The sequence below is a fragment of the Pelecanus crispus genome, chromosome 3, assembly GCF_030463565.1.
Source record: "Pelecanus crispus isolate bPelCri1 chromosome 3, bPelCri1.pri, whole genome shotgun sequence".
NCBI classification, from domain to species: Eukaryota; Metazoa; Chordata; class Aves; order Pelecaniformes; family Pelecanidae; genus Pelecanus; species Pelecanus crispus.
Window position 1 is genome coordinate 111025038 of NC_134645.1, and position 23963 is coordinate 111049000.

The 23963-nt window shown below is 40.1% G+C and overlaps 1 protein-coding gene across 1 annotated transcript in view; it reads left to right on the forward strand.

Annotated features, from left to right (window-relative positions):
* The window catches only part of SNTG2 (syntrophin gamma 2), a 324178-nt gene that overhangs the window by 115548 nt on the left and 184667 nt on the right, over positions 1-23963 (forward strand). Inside the window, exon 2 of the mRNA XM_075707925.1 lies at positions 17805-17942. Coding sequence (XP_075564040.1) covers positions 17805-17942 — 138 coding nt within the window. The remainder of the gene's footprint in view (positions 1-17804; positions 17943-23963) is intronic.

Sequence of the window (23963 nt, forward strand, 5' to 3'; positions counted from 1 at the left end):
CAAGTACAGGGGCACAATCACCTCCCTGCTCCTGCTGGCCACACTATTCCTGACACAAGCCAGGATGCTGTTAGCCTTCTTGGCCACCTGGGCACACTGCTGGCTCATGTTCAGCCGGCTGTCGACCAACACCCCCAGGTCCTTTTCGGCCAGGCAGCTTTCCAGCCACTCTTCCCCAAGCCTGTAGCGTTGCATGGGGTTGTTGTTTATTATACAGTGGGGGCTCTTCAGCACGTATCACCTCCTCCTCTGGTGATATTCTAATGTTTTTACCTTCTGGCCAGTCCATGATCACTTCCAAGATTCCTGGGTGACTGGGGTTTCCTATTCGAGCCCGTTGTGTGATCAGCACAACCCACTTACTCCACTTAACATCAGCTGCATGATGTGTAGAGGGGACCCTCCCTTTGAACATCCAGCCCAGCACCAGCAGTCGGGGTGCCAGCAGGAGCTGTGCTTCAGTACCAACCACTTCCGAAGCAGCTCGAACCCCTTCATATGCTGCCAATATCTCTTTCCCAGTTGGAGTATAGCGGGCTTTGGATCCTCTGTATCCCCGACTCCAAAACCCTAGGGGTCGACCTCGAGTCTCCCCTGGTGCTTTCTGCCAGAGGCTCCAGGTAGGGCCATTCTCCCCGGCTGCAGTGTAGAGCACATTTTTAATATCCTGCCCTGCCTGGACTGGCCCAAGGGCTACTGCATGAACTATCTCACGTTTAATTTGCTCAAAGGCTTGTTCTTGCTCAGGGCCCCATTTGAAATCATTCTTCTTCCGGGTCACTTGATAGAGAGGGCTTATGATCAGACTGTAATTTGGAATATGCATTCTCCAAAAACCCACAATGCCTAAGAAAGCTTGTGTTTCCTTTTTGCTAGTTGGTGGGGACATAGCTGTTATTTTGTTGATCACATCCATTGGGATCTGACGACGTCCATCTTGCCATTTTATTCCTAAAAATTGGATCTCCTGTGCAGGTCCCTTGACCTTACTTTGTTTGATGGCAAAATCAGCTTTCAGAAGGATTTGGACTATTTTCTTTCCCTTCTCAAAAACTTCTGCTGTATTGCCCCACACGATGATGTCATCAATGTACTGCAGATGTTCTGGAGCTTCACCCTGTTCCAGTGCTGTCTGGATCAGTCCATGGCAAATGGTGGGGCTGTGCTTCCACCCCTGGGGCAGTCGTTTCCAGGTGTACTGAACACCCCTCCAGGTAAAAGCAAACTGGGGCCTGCACTCTACTGCCAAAGGGATGGAGAAAAATGCATTAGCGATATCAATTGTGGCATACCACTTGGCCGCCTTTGACTCCAGTTCGTATTGAAGTTCTAGCATGTCTGGCATGGCAGCACTCCCCATTAGACTTTCGCACTGGCCATATGGGACTGTTAAAGGGTGAGCAAGTCTTGCTGATCACTCCTTGGCTCTCCAGTTGACAAATCAGGTTATGGATGGGAATCAGGGAGTCTCGGTTGGTGCGATATTGCCGCCTGTGCACAGTTGTGGTAACGATCAACACCTGTTGTTCCTCAACCTTCAGCAACCCCACAATAGAAGGGTCCTCCGAGAGACTGGGCAAGGTGGAGAGCTGTTTAATTTCCTCCGTCTCCAAGGCAGTTATACCAAAAGCCCACCGGTACCCTTTTGGGTCCTTGAAATACCCTCTCCTGAGGTAATCTATGCCAAGGATGCACGGAGCGTCTGGGCCAGTCACAATGGGGTGCTTCTCCCATTCATTCCCAGTTAGACTCACTTCGGCCTCCAGTAGTTAGCTGTTTGGGATCCCCCATCACTCCAGAAACACAAATGGGTTCTGCCCCTATATAGTTTGATGGTATCGGGGTACACTGTGCACTAGTGTCCACTAAAGCCTTACACTCCTGTGGGGCTGATGTGCCAGGCCATCGAATCCACACAGTCCAGTAAACCCTGTTGTCCCTTTCCTCCACCTGGCTGGAGGCAGGGCCCCTCTAACACTGGTCATAGTATTCATTGTTCACTTGTAAATATGAATGAAAAGTCCCTTGATTAAGATTGGAAGTAAAATTAGCCCTCTTACTCTGTCTGGGGAACTGTTCACTGGAGACTGGAGCTGCAATTTTCCTGGGAGAACTGCCTTTTGTAATAGTTTTTCCTTGCAACTCATGCACCCGTGCCTCTAGGGTCGAAGTGGATTTTCCATCCAACTTCCTCATGTGCTCTCTGTGATCATGCACGTAAAACCACAGGGTGCCCCGTGGTGTGTATCCTCTATGTCCTCTCTCTTGAGCATAAGGACGTTGACCCTAATGGCTGAGATACTGGCTCGTACGGGTGGGGAGTAGGACAGATCCACTCTGAGTTGTTGGAACTCTCGGCATATTTTTTCAGACAGTTTTTCCACAGCTGAGACACAGGCCCGTAGAGAGGAAGAGATACTTTCTTCATATTCCCGGAGTTGTCTAGCCACTTCATCTACCGTTGGTGCCTCGTCATCTGTCCAGGCCAGTATTGCCAACGAGTTGGAATACGATGCTGGCGCGTTCTGTACCACCTTCCGCCACATGGGTTGTGAGCACCTGACTTCATCTGGATGTTTGGGTAACTGCTCATCGTTCAGGTCACTATAAATCACCTCCAACACGCCTAATTCCCTCAGGTACTGGATACCCTTCTCTATGGTGGTCCATTTGCCTGGGTGGTGTATAACATCCTCTTTGAAGGGATACATTTCCTTCATGCTTCACAGAAGTCGCTTCCAGAGGCTGAGAGTTTTTGCCCCTTTTCCAATTGCTTTGTCAATGACCCCTTCCCTAGAAAGGGATCCCAGCTGCTTGGCTTCCTTACCCTCTAAATCCAGGCTACTGGCCCCATTATCCCAGCATCGGAGCAGCCAGGTGATGATGTGCCCGCCTGGATGATGACTGAAATCTTTTCGCATATCTCGCAGCTCACTCAGGGATAGGGATCGGGTGGTCACCATCTCATTTATGGGTTCTTCCTCCTCTGGTTCTCATGAAGGCCCTGGTTCATCTTCATCCCTTACTAAACAAGCAGATTTCCTAGTGTATTTTTTCTTCTGCATAGGGGCAACTGATACCGGTGCGGGTTGGTTCTCTGTTTTAGCCACGGTTTCTGTCACCGGGGTTGGAGTGGTTGCAGTACCTGTGGTGGGTGTTGGAGTAGCCGCAGTGCCTGTCACCGGGGTTGGAGTATCTGCAGTGGTGCCTGTGGCTGTGGTTGGAGTGGCCACAGTGCCTGTTGTTTTGTCATCAGATGCAGAGACCTTCTCTTTCCCTTGAGGGTTCTGAATAGTGTTGAACAGGGCTCGATGGGCATGGGCCAGTCCCCAGCATGTTGCAATGATTTGTGTCTCTTTGGAGTTGACAGTGTGACAACATACTTTTTTCAAATACTTTACTAATTCTTCAGGATTGTGCACTTGTTCAGGGGTGAAGTTCCAAAACACTGCCCTAGGTACTTGCCCATACGATCCCACACACCCTGCCACTCATAACTCTCCAGCCTTGGGGCAGATCTCTGGACGATATTCTTAAATTGCTTACTAACCTTTGTCAAAACCAAAACAATATTCCCAAGAAGTATCAATAGAAGTGTCTTAACTGCCCAGACATGTTCAAAATACTGAAAAGTTTTTGTAATGAGGGAGGAAGCATTACAGAAGAAGGTAGTGAAGGTGCCATTCTGTATTTCCTCCACAACAAACCTCTCCGAGGAAAAGGTATAATTGCTAAGTCTCTCCATGAGGTGGTACCCGAAGTACAGTAATGACTTGTGTATGAAACCCAGATACAAAACAATTTTCATAAGGAACCTCCCAGGCAAAACATCATTAATCACTGCAGAGCACAGCACACTGCACAAACCAACACCAAGCTTTAACATGTACAGCAAAGAAAAGAACATGGTACAGATCAGATGAACTAATATCATGACCGGCAACTGTTAACAGATTCCTTAATACACTCTGGTTAATCTGTTATTATCTCAAACCCTTCGTGCCCCACGTTGGGCACCAAAAAGGACTGTTGTGGTTTAGTCCCAGCCACCAACTAAGCACCACGCAGCTGCTCGCTCACTCCCCCTACCCCGGTGGGATGGGGGAGAGAATTGGAGGAGTAAGAGTGAGAAACACTCCTGGGCTGAGATAAGAACAGTTTAATAATTGAAATAAAGTAAAATAGTAATGATGATAATAACAATACAATAATGATAATAAAAGTAATAATTACAAAGCAAGTGATGCACAATGCAATTGCTCACCACCTGCCGACCGATACCCAGACAGTTCCCGAGCAGCGATTGCTGCTCCCTGGCCATCCCCCCCCCCCCCCCCCCCCCCAGTTTATATACTGAGCATGACGTCATGTGGTATGGAATAGCCCTTTGGTCAGCTGTCCTGGCTGTGCCCCCTCCCAGTTTCTTGTGCACCTGGCAGAGCATGGGAAGCTGAAAAGTCCTTGACTAGCATAAGCAGTACTCAGCAACAACTAAAACATCAGTGTGTTATCAACATTCTTCTCCTACTAAATCCAAAACACAGCACTATGCCTGCTACTAGGAAGAAAATTAGCTCTATCCCAGCCGAAACCAGGACAACTACTTTTTAGTTCAGGCTTGATTCTAAAAGGTTATGGAAGTGACTTACATTTAACAGTGGTTTAATGTAATAGTTGCTTATTTAAAGGCTTTCTTGTTGCAGAAGATTCAGTTGAGACTAGGCCATCTTTGTGTGCTTACCACTAACTGATACGATGATTTAATAAATTTAATAAGTACAGTGGAGAAATCCCAGCAAGCTCAGAAACTAATTTGGTTGAAATCTTGTATATCCATTTGAAAAAGTCCATTCATTGTAAAGTTCATAACATACTAGTCAACTACATACAAATTGTATATGCAAGTATGCCTTTTGGATTTTTTCTGTTGACATTATTCCTAAGAAACCTCCCTTAAGAACAGAATGTAACTGTAGGTGTTTATCAGTAATGTACTTTTGCTACAGCACATTTTTTTTGAAATGTAGGTGTAAACAGACTGTTTCATGTTTCTTCATGGTGTGACATGCAATCAGTTTATAAATTAGACTCTTCTCCACCTTTTAATAATGTCTGTCTAGCTGCTGCTCTAATTAGAAACTTAGCATTATCCTGCCTGGCTCCTGTCTTACTTGGCCATTCTCTGCCAATTCCACTACCTTTTGTAGAGGCTCATAAATTTAATCCACTTTTATTTTTATCTTGTTATGTATCTTATGCTTTTCTCCTCTATAATGCCTTGAAATTCTGTTTTTCTTTATTAGTTTCAGTAATTAAAATGGTTTTTATTGATAAGTTATCCCCCATATTCAGTATTTCAGCCAGTTTGATGTACTTCAGGAATGTTCTGTTTGTTAAATATAGAAAGTATTAAAAAGTTACTGATTATCACAGCTACGTTTGAGAAGTGCAGCCAAAACTAGAAGAAGAGTTTAACAGAGGTTAAACTTCAAACATGCCATTAAGTCTTTGGATAAAGCATGAAACTGGACTGTGTCATTTCTTTCTAAGCTAGCAGCCAAATGCATGGCGAAAAGGATTTTCACTTCTAACCTCTGTGTTTATCTGAGCAACTGACCTGTAAAAACAATAACTACAGATGTAAGTAAAAGTTGTGGGTTTTTTGTTTTCTTTTTTCCACCCCCCCCCCACCTTACTTTAATGCTTAGGAACTCTATCCTAAATCCTACTGTATTCCTGTCATTAATCTTTGCCTAAATCTTGCTATGTTCAGTAGCACTAGAAATCAATACAGTATGAGAAGTTCTTACTATAATGGCAACATGGATTTCTTTGCCATTGCAGAATTCATATTAGGGTGATGAAACCATATAATTTAATTTTGCCACTTTAAATTTAGAAAGAAGCTAGAAATATTTACACCCACCTTATTCAGAAATTAAGCACTTAGATATGGCTGTGGTTAGTTGGTTTTGGCAGAACAACACAACACAGTTTAATAGAATAGAAAAAAAAAATTTATGGAAAAGCTTGAAAAAGAGTGAATGTGGTGGAGCTCTTTCAGTGTAAAGGGGAAGGATAGCAAGAGTGGGATGAATCAAAACCTGCTATTCCATTACAAAAAACACGATTCCTTTATGTTGGCCATACTTGGTTATTCAAGATTAAGAAAATGGGTGGTTTTTTTTTTTTTTTTGTAATTAGACTCCCAGTTCTTCATTTGCCTTTTGATATATCAACAGGAACATTTATTAATCAGCTGAAGTCCTACCAGGGTAAGCTGCATAGTACCAGTAATAGAAATGGTCACATTAATTTTGACGATCTCTTAGCTGTTCCTTAAATAATCTCCAAAGAGAATGTTCTTGTGGTCTTTTTCGTCTATTGCTAAGTGGTTTAGCTTGAAGTGTGAAATTTATCCTTTCTTGTTTAACTGGTATAACCCTGCTGTAAGCATACGATCATCTTTATATTCTTAGGCTGTTTAATTCTGTGCTCCTGTCCAGTTGCCTGAAAAAGGAGGTGTAGTAATAAGCAAGCAATTTACTTGGAGATACCATCTAAATCAAAATAAAACTAGGCAATTTTTATAATAGTTTGTGCCTTGGCTGTTTTCCAGGATAGAATCTGTATTCTAACATAGTAACTATTCTAACATATTAACATATTAACTATGTGGCACTATTATTTAGCATTGATTAGAATTTTTAAGCAGGCAATTTTTATTCAACATGACACTCTGAAAGTTCATTTTCCAAACATGCGTTACAGGATTCAAATATTTGTGTCTGTTGTTTTGAGAAGTGCATGAGGATGGCAATAATCAATCATATCTAATTAGCTCATGACACATTGAGCTTGCAGTAATTAAGCAAGGCATTACTGCTTACTTTCTAATGATTAAGATCACACAGATTGAGAGCCAACTGTTAATCACTTTTCTTGCAAGGCTAATGTCATTAACAGAAAATCCCAAAAATCTATCCCTAAGGCTATTTTTAAAAGAGCTTTTGGTGGACAGGCTGTGATGTAAGCAACAAAGTAGACTCTTAAATTTTGTATTTTGAGAGCATCTTTTCAAACTTCTGTTACCTTGAGTTAATCTTGCTTGTAGATTTCTTTATGCCACTTAAAAATTTAGGAAAAACTCTGTTCTGAATTGCTAGGAAGTGATATTGTCATGCTGCAGTTAAAATCTTCTAAAAACTTGTAATGCTAATACACCTTTTACAACTGTATGTAGTGAAATGTCATTCCATAATATTGTCATTAATAAATGCAGACATAAAACAATGAAGAAGAATCTTTATGAAAACACTAATTTCCAAGGTGCTTATTTCAAATATAATCTGTGCTTTTGGGAAAAATGCACTCAAATGCTTCTTAGGTATCTGTTCCTGACCATCTTTATTTCTGATGCTGACTCTTAAGATATACTGCATTGAAAATGTGCAATATATTGTAATTCAGTCTCTTCAGTCTTAATTGACCTACCCTGGAATCAGTGATGTCCATCCATCAGATATATTCCACTGGATTTGTTGTGAATGTGAATCACCCTTTTAAAATGGGTTATCAGGAATTTGTGATCTTCTTTACTGAGAACAGCAATCGTGAACACTATGAAACTATGAAATGGAGTTACAGCTCTAACAAAAATGCACAACCTAATGTCAGTCTTGAAATGCTCAAGAGTATTTAAAAAAATAGTAAGACAAAGATAAGTAGTCTTGCTAGCTGCTTACTCATTAAGGCTACAATGCAGCTGGGTTTTTTTCTTTTTGGTGAGTTTGGCTTGAGGGTTTGCTTGTTTTAAACAGGAGCTGAAAGAAGATGCATATGTTCCAAGTACATCTTAAAAGTTAGGCAGCTATTAAGTCTGTTTGGCTGTATATTATTCTAGATTAAAAGGGGTTTTTTTTGTTGATCTTCCCATATTGAAAATAATCCACTGATAAAAATCAACATTGGCAGTTGATTTTCAACTGGAATGAAGTTCAGCCTTAACTTGGTTTTACTTTAATTTGAAGTATTTCCCTTCAACGTACTTTAATTCCATTCAGACATGGATGAAAGCTGAAGGGTTGGACTGCTGGGGCAGTCACAGGTTTCATCAGCTGCAACGGTGCAGCAAGATGTTGGTGCTGCGGTCCCCACTGTGGTTCTTCTTGTTTGAAAGGGAGGTGGAAGCTGCTGCTGTTGGGCTATGTGTCTGCATGCATGTGGAGGGTGTGAAATGGGGGTTGTGGCCCCTGCCACGACTGTAGGTGTGTCCATCATAGTCCTGGCCCTTGGGCTCTGAGATGGGGTAAGCCGGACTGCTGGGCCTAATGGATGCAATGGCAACACTGCTGGGCCTGATGGATGTAATGGCATTGCTGCATCCTTCTGTACATGGAAAGTGGATGGTCGTGGTACTGGTGGGCAGTAGTACTTTAGAGCAGAAAGGTGTCTGATCCAAAGCACTGTTCTCATCCAAATAATTTCTGTGTCATCCTCTGGCATTTTTACCTGTAGTGAATGTAACGACTATAAGCAATGATAATGATATTTTTCCTGATCTTTTTTTTTTAGTTAGATTACCATGTTCTTTATGCATTCATGTGTCAAAACAAACAAAAAACTGTCAGTTTTGTTCGTAACATTATTATTGGTTTTATTATTATTTTGACATAAGGAAACAAATATACCTATTTGCTACTCTATTGCTATAGCCTCAGTCTACATGGGTGGGTGGACAACTGCTTGGATGCTCAGGCTGAGGGCAGTGGGTTAATGGGTTGTCCTCTACCTGGATTCCTGTGGCAAGTGGTGTTCTTCTATCGTCTATCCTGTGACCCGTCCTTTTTAACATCTTTATCGGTGACCTGGAGGAGGTCACGGAGAGCTTGATTATCAAGTTTGCCGATGACACCAAATTGGAGGGTGCAGTCAGTACACCACTGACAGAGACCTAGGCAGGCTAAGAAATGGACTGCCAGGAAATTCAAGAAATTAATGAACTAAACTCATTAAATTCAACAAAGTCAAATGCCAAGTCCTGCACCTGGGAAGGAAGAGCCCCTGGCAATGATACAGGCTGGGGCCTGCCTGTCTGGGGAGCAGCTCTTCTGAAGAGGCCCTGAGGGTCCTGGCGGGCAGAGTGTTGAACATGAGCCAGCAGTGAGCCCTGGAAGCAGAGGAGTCAACACCATCCTGGGCTGAATTAGGAGGAGCACAACGAGGAGATCAAGAGAAGGATTATTCCTCTCTGCTCAGCACTCACTAGACTGTATCTTGAATACTGCATGCAGTTTTGGTTCCCCCAATACAAAAAAGACATTGGTAACCTGGAGGAAGATCATTGCGGAGCCACCAAGCTGATTGAGGCTGGGAGCACTTGCCCTGTGAGGGAGCTCGGCTTGTTCAGCCTAGAGAAGGCTTCAGCAGCACCTAAAGGCAGCCATTCCATGTAATCAAGGAGGATATCAAGAAGATGGAGCCAGGCTTTTTGCAGTGGTGCATGGGTGGGCAGGAGATGACAAGCAGAACTTGAAATTGGATACAAGGAAAAGCTTTTCCTCATGAAGACAGTCAAGCAGTGGAGCTGTTTTGTCCAGCAGGGTTGAGCAGCCTCCATCCTTAGGGGCTTTTGGCCTGGGCTGATCGCATAGTTGCCTTGCTTTGAGATTGGGTTTCAAACCTCTCAAGGTCCCTTCCTACCTGTGATGGTAAAATATTGTTTTCTCTCCTGATCTACAGGAGTCTTGAACTATTCTGAGATATGGGACAAATCCATACCATTTTGTCCTCCATAACATTTTTACAGATGATTCTTCTGACTTGTTCATACAACTCCTCTCCCTCCTAGTACTGGGTAACTGTAACCTATCCAAATAGTCTGTTTAAGGGCTTCATTATCATTATAGTCAGAATTTCTTAAAGGAAAGAGTGTTAAGGTTAAGGATTTTTGTCTCAGCAGTTGTGAAACAGTGTCAGTGGGTGCAAAAGCTGTAGTATGCTAAAGCTGAGAAAAAGAAAAACTCCATGTGTATTTACAGGAAAAACATATTCTGTAAGGGAGCTCTGCAGAATTAATTTCAGCAAATTATAATTAATCCCTGTCTTGTATCTGCTTTTAGTTTTACTGAATGGTTCTTTGTGTGCTTATGGTGCTAATGGAATCATTAATTTTCTGCATTCCACAGCTGTGTTAACTGCTCTCACTATGTATCTGCTGCCCTTATCCATTTGTCCTATGTTGGTCCATTGAAAAGCCTGTATTTGTGTTCTCACTCAAGGCCCCTTAAGCCTGCAGCTATCTTCTTGTCATGAAAAACAAAGGTACAGTTCTTCTTAGGGTACAGTCCTCCTGCAGATTAAGTGCTATAAACATTATGATTGTTAACAAATTTTATTGTAAATGTCACTCATTCATTGTTAAGGCCCTAAATGATAAACTTCAGGTCTTAATAGTTATTTTTCATCTCTCCTATGGCAGTTGCAAGTTGTTCAGTGCAGGTGTCCTTCTAAAGCCAATCAGGCTTTCTCCTGGATGCAGAGGTACAGTCATATGCAAGAAGTCACGTAATTCTGAATATTAGCATCAGAGACAAATAGATCTGAAAGAAATTGACTGGAAAAAAGGGAATGTTGTGCCTATTTTTAAAAAGGGAAGAAAGGAGGACCCTGGGAACTACCGCCCTGTCAGCCTCACCTCTGTGCATGGGGAGATCATGGAGCAGATCCTCCTAGAAGCTATGCTCAAGCACATGGAGGACAGGGAGGTGATTTGAGACAGCCAGCATGGTTTCACCAAGCAATGGATGTCATCTACTTGGACTTCTGTAAAGCATTTGACATGGTCCCCCACAACATCCTTCTCTCTAAATTGGGGAGATATGGGTTTGATGGGTGGACTGTTCGGTGGATAAGGAATTGGCTGGATGGTTGCATCCAGAGGGTCGTGGTCAATGGCTCGATGTCCACATGGAGACCAGTGACAAGTGGAGTCCCTCAGGGGTCCATACTGGGACCGGTACTATTTAACGTCTTCCTCAATGACATAGACAGTGGGATCGAGTGCACCCTCAGCAAGTTGGCAGACGACACCAAGCTGAGTGGTGCAGCTGACACACCAGGAGGACGAGATGTCCTCCAAAGGGACCTGGACAAGCTGGAGACGTGGGCCTGTGTGAACCTCCTGAGGTTCAACAAGGCCAAGTGCAAGGTCCTGCACCTGGGACGGGGCAACCCCCGATATCAGTCCAGGCTGGGGGATGAAGGGATTCAGAGCAGCCCTGCGGAGAAGGACTTGAGGGTACTGGTGGATGAAAAGCTGGACATGAGCCAACAATGTGCGCTTGCAGCCCAGAAAGCCAACCGAATCCTGGGCTGCATCAAAAGAAGTGTGGCCAGCAGGTCGAGGGAGGTGATTCTGCCCCTCTGCTCTGCTCTGGTGAGACCTCACCTGGAGTACTGCGTCCAGCTGTGGGGCCCTCAGCACAAGAAGGACATGGACCTGTTGGAGCGGGTCCAGAAGAGGGCCACCAAAATGATCCGAGGGCTGGAGCACCTCTCCTATGAGGCCAGGCTGAGAGAGTTGGGGTTGTTCAGCCTGGAGAAGAGAAGGCTGTGAGGAGACCTTATTGTGGCCTTTCAGTACTTTAAAGGGGGCCTACAGGAAAGATGGGGAGAATCTTTTTAATAAGGCCTGTTGTGACAGGACAAGGAATAATGGATTTAAACTAAAGAATAGATTTAGACTAGACATGAGAAGGAAATTTTTTACAATGAGGGTGGTGAAGCACTGGACCAGGTTGCCCAGAGAGGTAGTGGAGGCCCCATCCGTGGCAATATTCAAGGTCAGGTTGGCTGGGGCTCTGAGCAACCTGATCCAGTTAAAGCTGTCCCTGCTCACTGCAGGGGGGTTGGGCTAGATGACCTCTAAAGGTCCTTTCCAACCCAAAGCATTCTATGATTCTATGATTCTATGAAATTGTCTTTTCTTTTCACAGATTTTGCCCTGTGAGAGGATTAGTACCATTTGGGCAGATGTTTGTTCAGTTTTCTCTCAGAATCCCTTAGTGATGGATGTCCATAATCTGTCCCAGCAATCTGTTCAAGGACTTCAGTTTCCTTGTAGCTGCAGTATATTAAAAGGAAGAGATTTCTGAATTAATTTTGTTATCTGATTGTTCCATTTGTCTTTGCAATAGATTTTGAAGTACTTAAAACTGTTATTATGTCACTTGTATTGTGTCTTTAAACTAAACAACCCGCACTTGTACAGAATTACTTATAGGTCCTACTTTCCAGATCTCTGATCACTTTTAATTTTTTTTTTGTATTTCTCATGACCCTTTTCAGTTCATTACCTCTTCTATGTAGTGTAGCCATGAATCAACGCTGACATAATACTGTATAAAAGGAAACAATATGTAGGGATGTATTAAATGCAACACTGGTGATGGATTACTTCATGGGCACGAAATTATTCCTCCCTCACATTCATCAGTGTTTAAGGAACCTTCTGTACTACCCAGCTGAAGAACTGTGTTTACTCGTGGGCACTGTCTTGTGAGAGTGAAAAAAAGCAAATCAGTAGGAAAGAATCTGAAGGAGAGCAGTCAAAATATCTGTTTGTCTTTATTGTAACAACAAGATACTGATGCCAATATTTTGCTGTCAGTCCTCACTGCTACCGACCTGTTTCCTTTCCTTAAGAAATTGTGGAGAAAAGCTTTTCTTCTTCCATGCAAGTGACTGTTCTTCCTAGAGTATAGCACCTTGAACTTTTTTTTTTTTTCTGTTACACTTCATCCCATTTTTAAAATCTTTTTTTTTATGTTAGTCAAGGCTATTGTAAATTTGAATTCTGTCCTCTGAGAAAATGTCTTTGTGTTTTGATCACAATAGGAGATGTGGTGTAGAAAACATATCAAACCAGTTATGTGAGCCTGCTGTAACTTAGTGGTCAGAGCACTGGCTATGTGGGACTGCCTGAAGTTCTCTTTCTGCCCAATCTGAAGTGATGTAGGAGAAAAATCAGTGACTCCAATTCTCGTCTCCTCAGCAAGTGTTCCAATCATCAGTATACCACAGATACATAATTTCAACACGGTTGTTTCCTTCAAAAAAAAAAAAAGAAAAATAAATTGGATTACAGAATTTTATCACTAGACCTCTGAGGTGTAAATTTTGCTGAGAAAATATTTGTCTGGAAATATAATGTGGCATTTCAGTTGGGAAAAAAAAAAAGTTCAAATATAGTGCTTAAAGAATTTTATTTACAAATGAAGAAAGGTCATTTATAAGTGCATTTTAGCAGTTAAAAATTGAACTGCCATGCCATTGAAGCTATAGATATATTTATTAAGGATGAAGATCCGCAAATGGTGATTTCTGCTGGAGGACCAATGTAACTCAATGCAGAGGATTTTTTAGATAAAGTAGGGGAAACTGCAGATGATCCATTTTTATAAGGGTCTAACACACTAATACTCCATTTAGTTGGCAACACTAGTGACCACAGTTGCTAAAACACACTTAAGCAGAGGGAATAAGAGAAGTCTGGAGTTACTGAGAACTTCACAGTTTAAATCAAAATACCACTGCACTGCATGTACTCTGAAATCTGCTCTGAATGCATACGAATATATTATATGATTTTATTATGAATCTCATCTGAATTTTCTGATCATCTGTGTAAGAGTCTTGAACATTTTCTGTCTCTCTTCAAACAGTTACTAGCATGAAAATCCTGACAAATATTGTTCTAATGCATTTGAGAAAGAAATGGACATAAACAAGTAAATAGTTTCTATAGGAAACCTAGTACACCTCAACACTGCTTTCAAACTATGCCTCATTTTTTTGCAAGCTTTTTCAAAATAAAACTTAGAGCAGTGAAGACAAGAATTTTATGCCAGTAAGACTGAAGTTTGGCTTAGAGATGCCTACTTTGAAGCAGAATTTGCAGCTGTGAGCTTTAGGCTGCAGGTACAGTGCACTGAAAGAGTTATGGTATTTTGAATAGGGTCCCAAAGCATTATGCTGAATGGGGAGCACTCTAAAGCAAGTACACCGGCTAGGGACCTGCCTTGAGTAGTCAACAATAATCCTGATAAAAGGATTCATCTGCAATTCTAGCTCCCTCTAGAGAGTGAGATTTTCTTCTCTGTGGTATTGACAGTTTTTGAGCTTGCTTGAGAAAGCAGGTTTCAGTGTTTTTTTCTTTCAAAAAGAGCAGTGACTAAGCTTTCTTAAAAGTCACAGCTACTGTGATGCTTGTGCTACTGATCTCCTTTTCTCTTCGTCCCACCACGTACATTGGATGTACGCATGCGCACCACACACCCCTCTTCCTGAGGCCAGTGTCGAGAAAACTGTCAGGGGTACGGAAATCATCAACATTTAATTTCCTCATCTGCCCATGTGAGTTTAAATTTTATTCCCCTGCCTATCATTGTAAACACTTAAATCCTATTGAGATGCAACTCCCTATGCACTTTCCGCATGTTTTTTATTACAAAACACATGTAAATTTGACATATGATGTCTGACATTACTACATAATTTTGGGGAGTTATTTCCACTTTTCAGTTCTCACTTTCTGATACCAGTTATTAGAACGGCTACTGTATAGACAGTTTTAAAATGAGAAATCAAGACTAACATATCATAGCTAAAATGCTGGATATACATGTGCAAGTTCTCGTTAGAAGATCCTTGTTTGAAGAAGCACTTTGTCTGGCCTGGGATTTGCCCACTAGAGTTACATCTGATTCAAAGCCATTTATAATGGTCTAAAAAAAAGCCGACTTGAAAAGCTGAGAGAAATCTAGATTAATGTTATTGATTCTGAAAGCAAATAAGGTATTGCTGTACGTCATCTTGGATCACGTCAGGAGTTAGACGGAGTGTGAGGTAGGTATTGGATTTTAATAGGAATAGATGAGCTTCAGTGAGACTTTCAGTTTAAGTAGCGTGATGGAAAATGCTAAGCTATTTAATCGGTCACTCTACATATTTCATTCATTACTTGATCATCCATTATAAATGAAAGTTCAGGGTTTTTTCATTCTGTTACTTCTAAACATATGTAATGATTACCAGAGAAATGTTCTGGGTTTAGGCTGTATAAAGAGCTCTCTAGAGCTCTGTTCTCTCAGTGTTTCTGTAAAGCATGCTCTGGTACATCAGCAAAAATAACAGTGGTTGCCAGTCCAGGTGGGATAGCGATGCACAACCTCTGAACAGCAGCAAAATGCAGGGACAGTGGTTTTTCAAGGCAGTTCTACTGTTTGAAAATATTTGCTGTTATGCAGCATGGGGTTTAAGCAGATGATCTTGGCATATTTTTCATGTGTTGTCATTCACAAAATTATATTGATAAAACATCCACACATGCTGGAAATTTTAAAAATTTCAAAACCTTAGGAAAATGAAGAAGTGTTGGTTTCCAAACAGGTGGGAAAGATTAAGGCTTTACACCCTCACTGAACTTTGCTTCCTTTAGGCATTCCCAGCAAACACTAAGGACAAGATTTATCTGCCATCAATTAGAAACTTGTGTCTGAGTTGTTATTTATATTTATTTTTTAAGTCAAAGTAGAGGGCTGTGATGCAACTTGTTCCCTTCTAGATGAATGTATAAAAGAGATCAGGTAAATTATGCCTCAGAAGTGTCTGTTCCTCACCACTGGCTTGACAGAATCTAAACGGCTGTCCTAGATGTGGATTTCTGCACTGTAAATCTTTGGTGAGATCCATTTCAAGCTGAAGATACCTACATGTGGATGTCTGCTGGCATGGCCGATGCCTGTATCCCATTATAATCATGGAAATCTGGTCTCGCCTCCAGCTAGAGAAGGACCTGGATGTCATGAAAAGCCTGTGTCAGCCTTACGTGTGTGGAGATCTTAGATATCCTGAAGCGTCTTAAGTGGCAGCAGTGTCCTGTGTGGGGATACCTGCTTTGAGCCCAGGAACAGCAGAATCCCATGAGCAATTCAGCTGAGCAACTGCTGTGTGTATACTTCAGGGTAAATTGAATTGCTCTCCAGGCTGCATTTTCCATTTCTACTATAAGGGACACTTTGTCTCAGTTGCTGTGTAGAGGTACACCACATCTAAATTTAAGTGCCTTAAGCTTAAACTGATCCTGCCTTTAAAGACCAAAAGGTTTTATTGACAATCACCACAGACCTTTCCCCCTAATTTTATGGAAATAAAAATATTATTATGAAGATAATGTTCCATGTTTAATTTTATTTTAAAATCCCTCAAGCATTAATTCAGTGCACAGGATATGTTTCTTCTTTAATTCCATTACTCTGTTCTTTACATAGTCTACTATTTAACAAAACATCGATGAACAACTTGATTATAAATCATCTTTTAAAAACAAATGCTGCAGCTGACCCTTAAATTATGCTTGATTATTCTTAACTTGCATAGAGGAGAATGCAGTGTTGTGGTGATGCTGTTATATGCATTATAAATTAATAAACAAATATTACTTTTAAATGTGATCATCCATTTCAGAACAGGTGTTTTGCTTTTTCTCTTCTGTGCAATGACTGTAAAGCTCTGAAATTGCATTAGTCTGCTTATTTTAACAAATAGCTGTAAGCAGTCCTAATTCCACAGTTTTTGTTTAAGGAAATATCTGACAGAATATTAGTGGGAAATTTGCACGTAAGTAAATAAACCAAAAATTAAAATAGAATTTCTTCTCTACTACTCATGGAGAAAACATTGTTTATACCAAATGCTTGACTGTCCTGTAGAGTTTACTAGTTATTAGTCCAGTGATGCTGTAACTTCAGAAACGTATGTCTATCTTGACCTAAACAAATAGAAATTCTCTAACACCTGTATTTATTTGTGTGTTTTACAATGTGAAAACATAGTTTTCTACTGTAATAGAACTCTATATCTTTAAGGCAACATTTATGAAGGAAATGGGTCTTTTTCTGACACAGTGGAAGGAATGTCTCTAAGTCAGGAACAACACTGAACTTCCCCACTTCTTACTGAAACTGGAAAATGTGTTCACATACATTTATATATACCTATCTGTTTCTAATACAGTTTCATAATAAGTTGTATGTACAATTAAGAAGAAATAGGACGTCATTCAGTGGCAACACTCCTTTGTGGAACAGTACAACAGAGAATTTTTTTTTTTTTTTTTACATATTAATGTCTACTTCAAAGACCATTTACCCCGTATTTTACAGTACAGAAGAGGCTTCTTATGTCTAATCCATTGGAAGACTGAAAAGCAGACCAGTTTTCCACTTTCTGTAAATGACGCTCATTTATCATAGAATCATAGAATTGTAGAATGGTTTGGGTTGGAAGGGACCTTTAGAGGTCATTAAGCCCAACCCCCCTGCAGTGAGCAGGGACAGCTTTAACCAGATCAGGTTGCTCAGAGCCCCATCCAACCTGACCTTGAATGTTGCCAGGGATGGGGCCTCCACTACCTCTCTGGGCAACCTCTTCCAGTGCTTCACCACCCTCATTGTGAAAAATCTCTTTCTTATGTCTAGTCTAAATCTATTATTCTTTAGTTTAAAACCATTACTCCTTGTCTTGTCACAATGGGGCTTGCTAAAAAAATTGTCCCCGTCCTTCCTGTAGGCCCCCTGTAAGTACCGAAAGGCTGCAATAAGGTCTCCTCACAGCCTTCTCTTCTCCAGGCTGAACAATCCCATTTATATGCATTTTATGTCTTGAATGGGATAGAGGTTGTTATTTATCATTATGAAATGTTCATATTCTGAAACTTTTGTTTCTGTGCCTTGCTTTCACAGACTAAAACTGGTATTGCATTGTTGTGTGATGAAGTATCTGAAAATGCTTATGACATCCGACTGAAGCTTACAAAAGAGGTACTAACAATTCAAAAACAAGATGTCGTCTGTGTTAGTGGAAGTGATCACAGTGCAAATGTAAGTGCTTCTATATCTCTGTGCTTTCAACTATGCACTTTAATGTCTTCTGCAGAGATCAGTTTATGGTATTGGAGTGCAAGTGATTTTATTGGGTAATAGAAATAGAAGTAGTGATCAGTTGTTGGTGTTTTTGTGCATACTTACATTCTTGCATATAAAAACTTTTTTTTTGGCCAGTGCTATATGTCCTTTATTCTGACGTATGTAACCTTAACAGGAGAGAAAATGTCTGTGAATACTGAGATTATAGCATTCTTCCACCAAATAGTTAGGCTATTAAATGAAGGAAAAAGAAGAAGTATTTCCTATTGAAAGCATTTTACAAGGAAACTAGTACACCAGAGTTTTCTTCATTTGTGTATGAAGTATTGACAGGATGTCTGTTCAAGGGCATAGAGCTGGCTGAGAGAACACTTGACAGACACTTATTTCTCTTTAATTCTCTTTCAGGCACAGATGGGGCTTAATCAGTGCCAGCATGTATGTAGTGCTTTTTTTCCCCAAAATTCAGTTATGCTACTTTTTCAAAACATGTGGTGCCCCTAAGCTGTAGAGGAATCTTCTGTATCACCATTTAATAATGTCGCTAGGAAAACTGGTAGCATTTTGGATAAGCAGTACAGCAGTGGTGTGTAGGTTATGGACGTCCCCAAATAGTGTATTTTATTTCCTCATATAAACAGTGTTCCTCTTAAATATAAGTCTAGGTATCCCAGATTTTACTGAGTAAAATAAATTTAATGAACTGTGCTGGTATGTGCTAGAGTGAACAATTCATGGCAGCCTCCTCAAAGGAGGCCAAGGGGGAGCCTTTCTCTCTGCTTGCTGTATTGCATATGTCATGTAAACATAAAATCTGGCACTAGGGGACATCAAGTAAGTTTGTGATACTCTGCTAAGAATTAGGAGCCAAAAAAGTATATAGTCGCTATCTGTATATACATATGCGAGTATGTCAGAGAGAGAGTCTGCCTATATAACACAAAAACATGTTTCATTCCTGCCATAGTAAATATTTATATAAATTGTTTAATATCACACACAAAAAAAAAATTAAAAATAGCTTTTAGTAGTGAGAAACATTATGTATTCTTTTCAAAACTTGTCCATGGAACTCTGTGGAACATGACTTCTCTTAAAAACACTCAAAAAGGTTGCATCGGTTGGCAACTAGTGGGAGGCCACTCAGTGAAGTGAAAGGCATGTCCATTTCTGGTTGGTTTGCTGAAAGAAATATAAGCCTCAGTGAAAAATCATCTTGCATATACTTTCTACTTCACTGAGAAGCATGAGAAACTGTAGCTTTTAACCGCAGACACTGCTGGTAGTGCTGATAAGTTGTATGCTAATTGTGGTTGCAAGAGTCATAGTAAAATATCATGTTACTGCAATATATGGTATCCGTGCATGTAAGTATACATGATTGCTCTGGACTCAATGGTAGTTAAATGCCTTGTGTATAAACTTTCATAGAAAAAGAATCAAAATTCTATCCTACCTAGTCCCAGATCACTTCTTGATTGAATCAGCACAGGCTGGCTGCATCTGAGAAAATGTTGTATCAAATATGTATATAGATTGATCATCACTCTGATCATTCAAGGGAAAAAAAAGAAGAAAACAACAGACAAAACCAAAACACCCTACCCAAAAAAACAACCCCTGTCACCCCCCAAACCCAAAACTAAAGCAGTACAAAAAAAAAAAAACAAACTACCCACTAGGTCTGCCTCTTCCTTTTAATATCAAGATTTGGGTTGATTTTGATGCATTTTGCTCCTACATTTTATGGGTACCCTAAACAGTATTTCCTGGTAGAAGACAGGACAGGAAGACAAGCTCTGGTAATACTTGAGGAGCTGGATTTTGAAAGAAATTCTGGAAAGAGTCCCTGCATAAGAGGCAGAACTGGGATATGCAGCCACTGCATACAAAATGAGCTGAAGTTCCTTGGTTGTATTTCATGACCAGTAATGATTATACAGTGGGTCAGCCTGGAGAGGAGTGACTCCTCTACTAAAACTGAACTGTGGCTTCATGGCAGTATTTGCTTTTTCAATATTATAGTTTGAACCAAATAAAAACTTGTGGAACATTAGCATTTAATATAAAGGCCAACTGAGTGCAACATGAAGATGAACACTGTCTTTTTTACAGTATATAAATAGCTAGGATATAGGAGCTCAAAACCAGAATTTGAAAATAAGCTGAAATAGCTGGTAGTTCTCTAGCACTGTTTTTGGTAATTCTGAAATTTTACATTTACAGCTACACAAGATAAATTCCAAAGAGATAAATGGTTTCCTTTTCAAGTGGTTCAAGAAAACAATTTTCATCCCTCTGCTTTCTGATTCAAAATATTAATAGAGAATTATAACCTGAAACTCAATTCTATAGCAGTCATAAATAATCACATTGTCTTACTGATTTATTCTCCTTCGTTCTATACTTCTTTCTCAGGTATTTATAGTTAATTTTTATTGTACACATGGCCATTCATCTAGTTCATTTGCAACAAAAACTAGTTCATTTGCAACAGAAATAGAAATAACTCATTTGCCTTCATTCTATAGTCACCTCAAACATGTAGGAGGGGGGAAAAAATCTTTTGTTTTTAGAGTAACTTCTTAAGTGGGACATGTGAATGGAAAAATATTGAAAAAGATACTTGTGTGTCTACTTGTGGTAATACTTTGTTCTCCAGCCACTTTTGTGGGACAGCATTCATGGGATGCATTTCCTTCCAGCCTCCCTTTTGCTGACAGGTTCATTGATCCTGAGGAATACAGAGGACAGGATTTGCAGCTGTGCGTGAATACTGCTGCTAGTCCCCTCCAGTTCTGAATGCTACAGTGAGGACTGGCAAAGACATCAGTGATCGCTAGTGCTACTGTGGGTTGGACTTTCAGCAATAGAGATTATTCCCAAGGATAAAAGGCTCTCACTTTAGAATGCCTTTTACTACCATCATCTAAATCTACTCGTTTCATATTTTGCCATCTGCCATTCATTTAGGTGCTACTTTTAAGCACTCAGAAAGCTTCACCTTTGATGAGAAATTGTAGAGCTGGCTTTCTATAATTTAATGGCAGTTCAGCCCATTTCACTAGTTCTTGCTGTCTTGGACTTGGATGTAGAGTAACGAGAGAGAAGAGCATGGTTTGTGAAATTCAAGATGTGTATAGATGAAATAATGTAGAGGCAACTGTTTCTTTTCCTTAGATTTCACATTTTTCACAGTAGACAAGGTGGCTTTTAAGTATCTGTAATAATCCTTCTGGAAATGGAACCATTGTGGGAAACAATATTTTCCAGTGTTTTATGATATACTATTACATTTATTAAAAATAGTTTATATATAACTGTGTGTAATACTTACATAATTTACATTTATGTGATTAAACATGTGGTCTTTCCACCAAGATGTATTTCAGAACTTCAGATTTGGCAAATCCAAGTGTTCTAAGCAAGTCTTCATGATATAGTATTATGTTTGGGGGGGTTCAGATTTGTAGGAAAAAGGAGAATGCATGGGTGCATCAGAATTGGTGCACTCTCACAGAAGCCAGGCATGAAGGTATTGACAGAAATGGTGTATTGAAAATGAATAAACATTTTTCACTACCTTCTAAGTATTTTTAACACAAGAGTTTTTTCCCCCAGATTTAAAGTTTAACAATACTCACAGAAGGGAATTAATTGTATGACAGACAGGGAGAGATCCATTTTCAGTTAAAGGAGAAACAGGGAGGCAGTCATTGTTATACTTCATGCTTCATTAAGGGATGATTTTGCTTTAACTTTTTGTCATTCTGCATGCTAAAATTAATTTCTTACATACAGCACCTCACTCCCTTAATATTCTTTGTTTTTCTTCCATGTATATTGCTATCATCCTTCTGTTGTCAGCCCACAGTTTTATGCCTCTCCTCTTTTCATAAGCAAGTTTTTTTTGTCTTTTACTTTGTATTATATTTCTGTATCTTTTTTTCCTGCTAATTCCACTTGCAAAGTAAGAAAAAGAAAAGAAATGCATCTGGCTTTTTATCAAAATCAGTCCTCACAGAGCTGAATTGTCTCTGACTTGGTCAGTGGTCAGGCAAATAGATTTCTAATGCATCTTGATTGGAAGAAGACTCCTCAGAGGATTATGTGAGTCTAATAGAATTAGAATAACAAAAACCTTTGCATCCTGGGTACCCAATTGTCCAGCTTCACAAGCCGTGTCTTAGCTGGACTTTATCAGAATGAAGCAAGGTAGGTGAATAAGGAAGAAAAATAGCAAGATTAGTTGTTTTGTTGATTCAAAAAATACACAGTGCCTGAAAGTACTGTTTAAATCCCTGATGAGACTGCTATGACTTTTTCTTTATAACTCTTTATAACTTTAACTTTATAACTCAGATGCTAATAAGGACAGAGAAGAATGTTATTTTAGCAAACCTCTAGGGAACGTCTGCACTGAAGTCTAAAAGTTAATTTTTTTTTAACCCAAGGAATTTTCTGTCTAGATAACTACTAATATTAATGGTTGAACTTGATGATCTTAAAGGTCTTTTCCAACCTAAACATTTCTATGATTCTATGATTACTGTTTGCTCAGTGCCTGTTCTGCCATCACTGGTATGGTATTTTGGTCCAAAATTACTTTTAAAAAAAGCTAATAATTATCATTTTCTATCTTTTTGGAAACTTCAAGGGCGTGATTGAAGAAAAACTCTTCCTTTTGAAACTAAGATCACTTGTATGGAGAAAATACATTATTTAACCATTTGTGATTTGTTTTCCATGCTCTGGAAATGGGCTCTAGCTGCGCCAGGGGAGGTTTTGGTTGGATAGTAGGAAAAATTTCTTCACGGAAAGGGTAGTCAAGCATTGGAACAGGCTGCCCAGAGAGGTGGTGGAGTCACCATCCCTGGAAGTGTTCAAAAAGCGCGTAGATGTGGCACTTGGGGACATGGTTTAGTCTAGTCTACCCTTGATTGGTTTAGTGTGGACTTGGTAGTGTGGGTTGATGGTTGGACTGGATGATCTTGAAGGTCTTTTCCAACCTAAACGATTCTATGATTCTATGAAAACTGACCTAGATATTTAGAAGATAGCTATCAAGTAATTCCTTAGGATCTTTATTATGAAAGATCATAAGCTTGTGTTGCTGTCACTTTGAAAACGGTTAAAAGTTTGTACCACAAAATAAATAATGCATATGAGTATTCATCAGCATGACAAAAAAACCCATTATATTATTAAGGATAAAAAGAGTAAGTAAAAAGGCTAACAAATGTAACAGAACAGAAGAATGCAAAGGACACTATGGATATCCCTGAAAAATAATTTCTTCCTGAGACATGGGAAGAGTCCAGCTGAGGGTAAGCATTCATACCAGCAAGACAGAAAAGAAAGGCAGCACAACGTTGGTGTTACTACATGGTAAATGAGGCATATGTATAACTGTATGTGTCCTTTATTAAAATGGCAATTAATCTGTTATACACAGAGCCATGACAGAGTGTCAGGATTGGTAAATTTGAACTGTATATATTGTGGGAGCTTGTGTTTAAAATGTTCAACAGTTAGGGGCAAAATATCTGACTGCGATGGTAGCATAAGACTTTCCAGTTACGGTATGTGGGATATTGATAGGTGCAACCTCTCCCGTTCATCTTTGTCTTCACACCAGCCAACATGTGAAATGTTGCGCAAAGTGAATGCAAATGAAAGTACACAAATAAAGAACAGCTGTGTTCTGGCAGGATTTAGCTATAATTCATTGTTATAGGATGCTTTTTTACTTGAAAGAAATCAGCTTATTTTTAATGGGAAAAGAAAGAAGTATAATCATATCTTGCCACAGGCTCTTATATATGTTGTTCGTAACTCTGGAAATCCGTATCTGTAGACGGTCTGCATAGACATAATCTGTATTGTCAGTCTGAGAACAGTCTGAGTCCTGGGTTCTCTCATAGCACCAAAGAAAACTCCTGTCCCAAATTAAGCATCCTACAACTCAGTGGATGA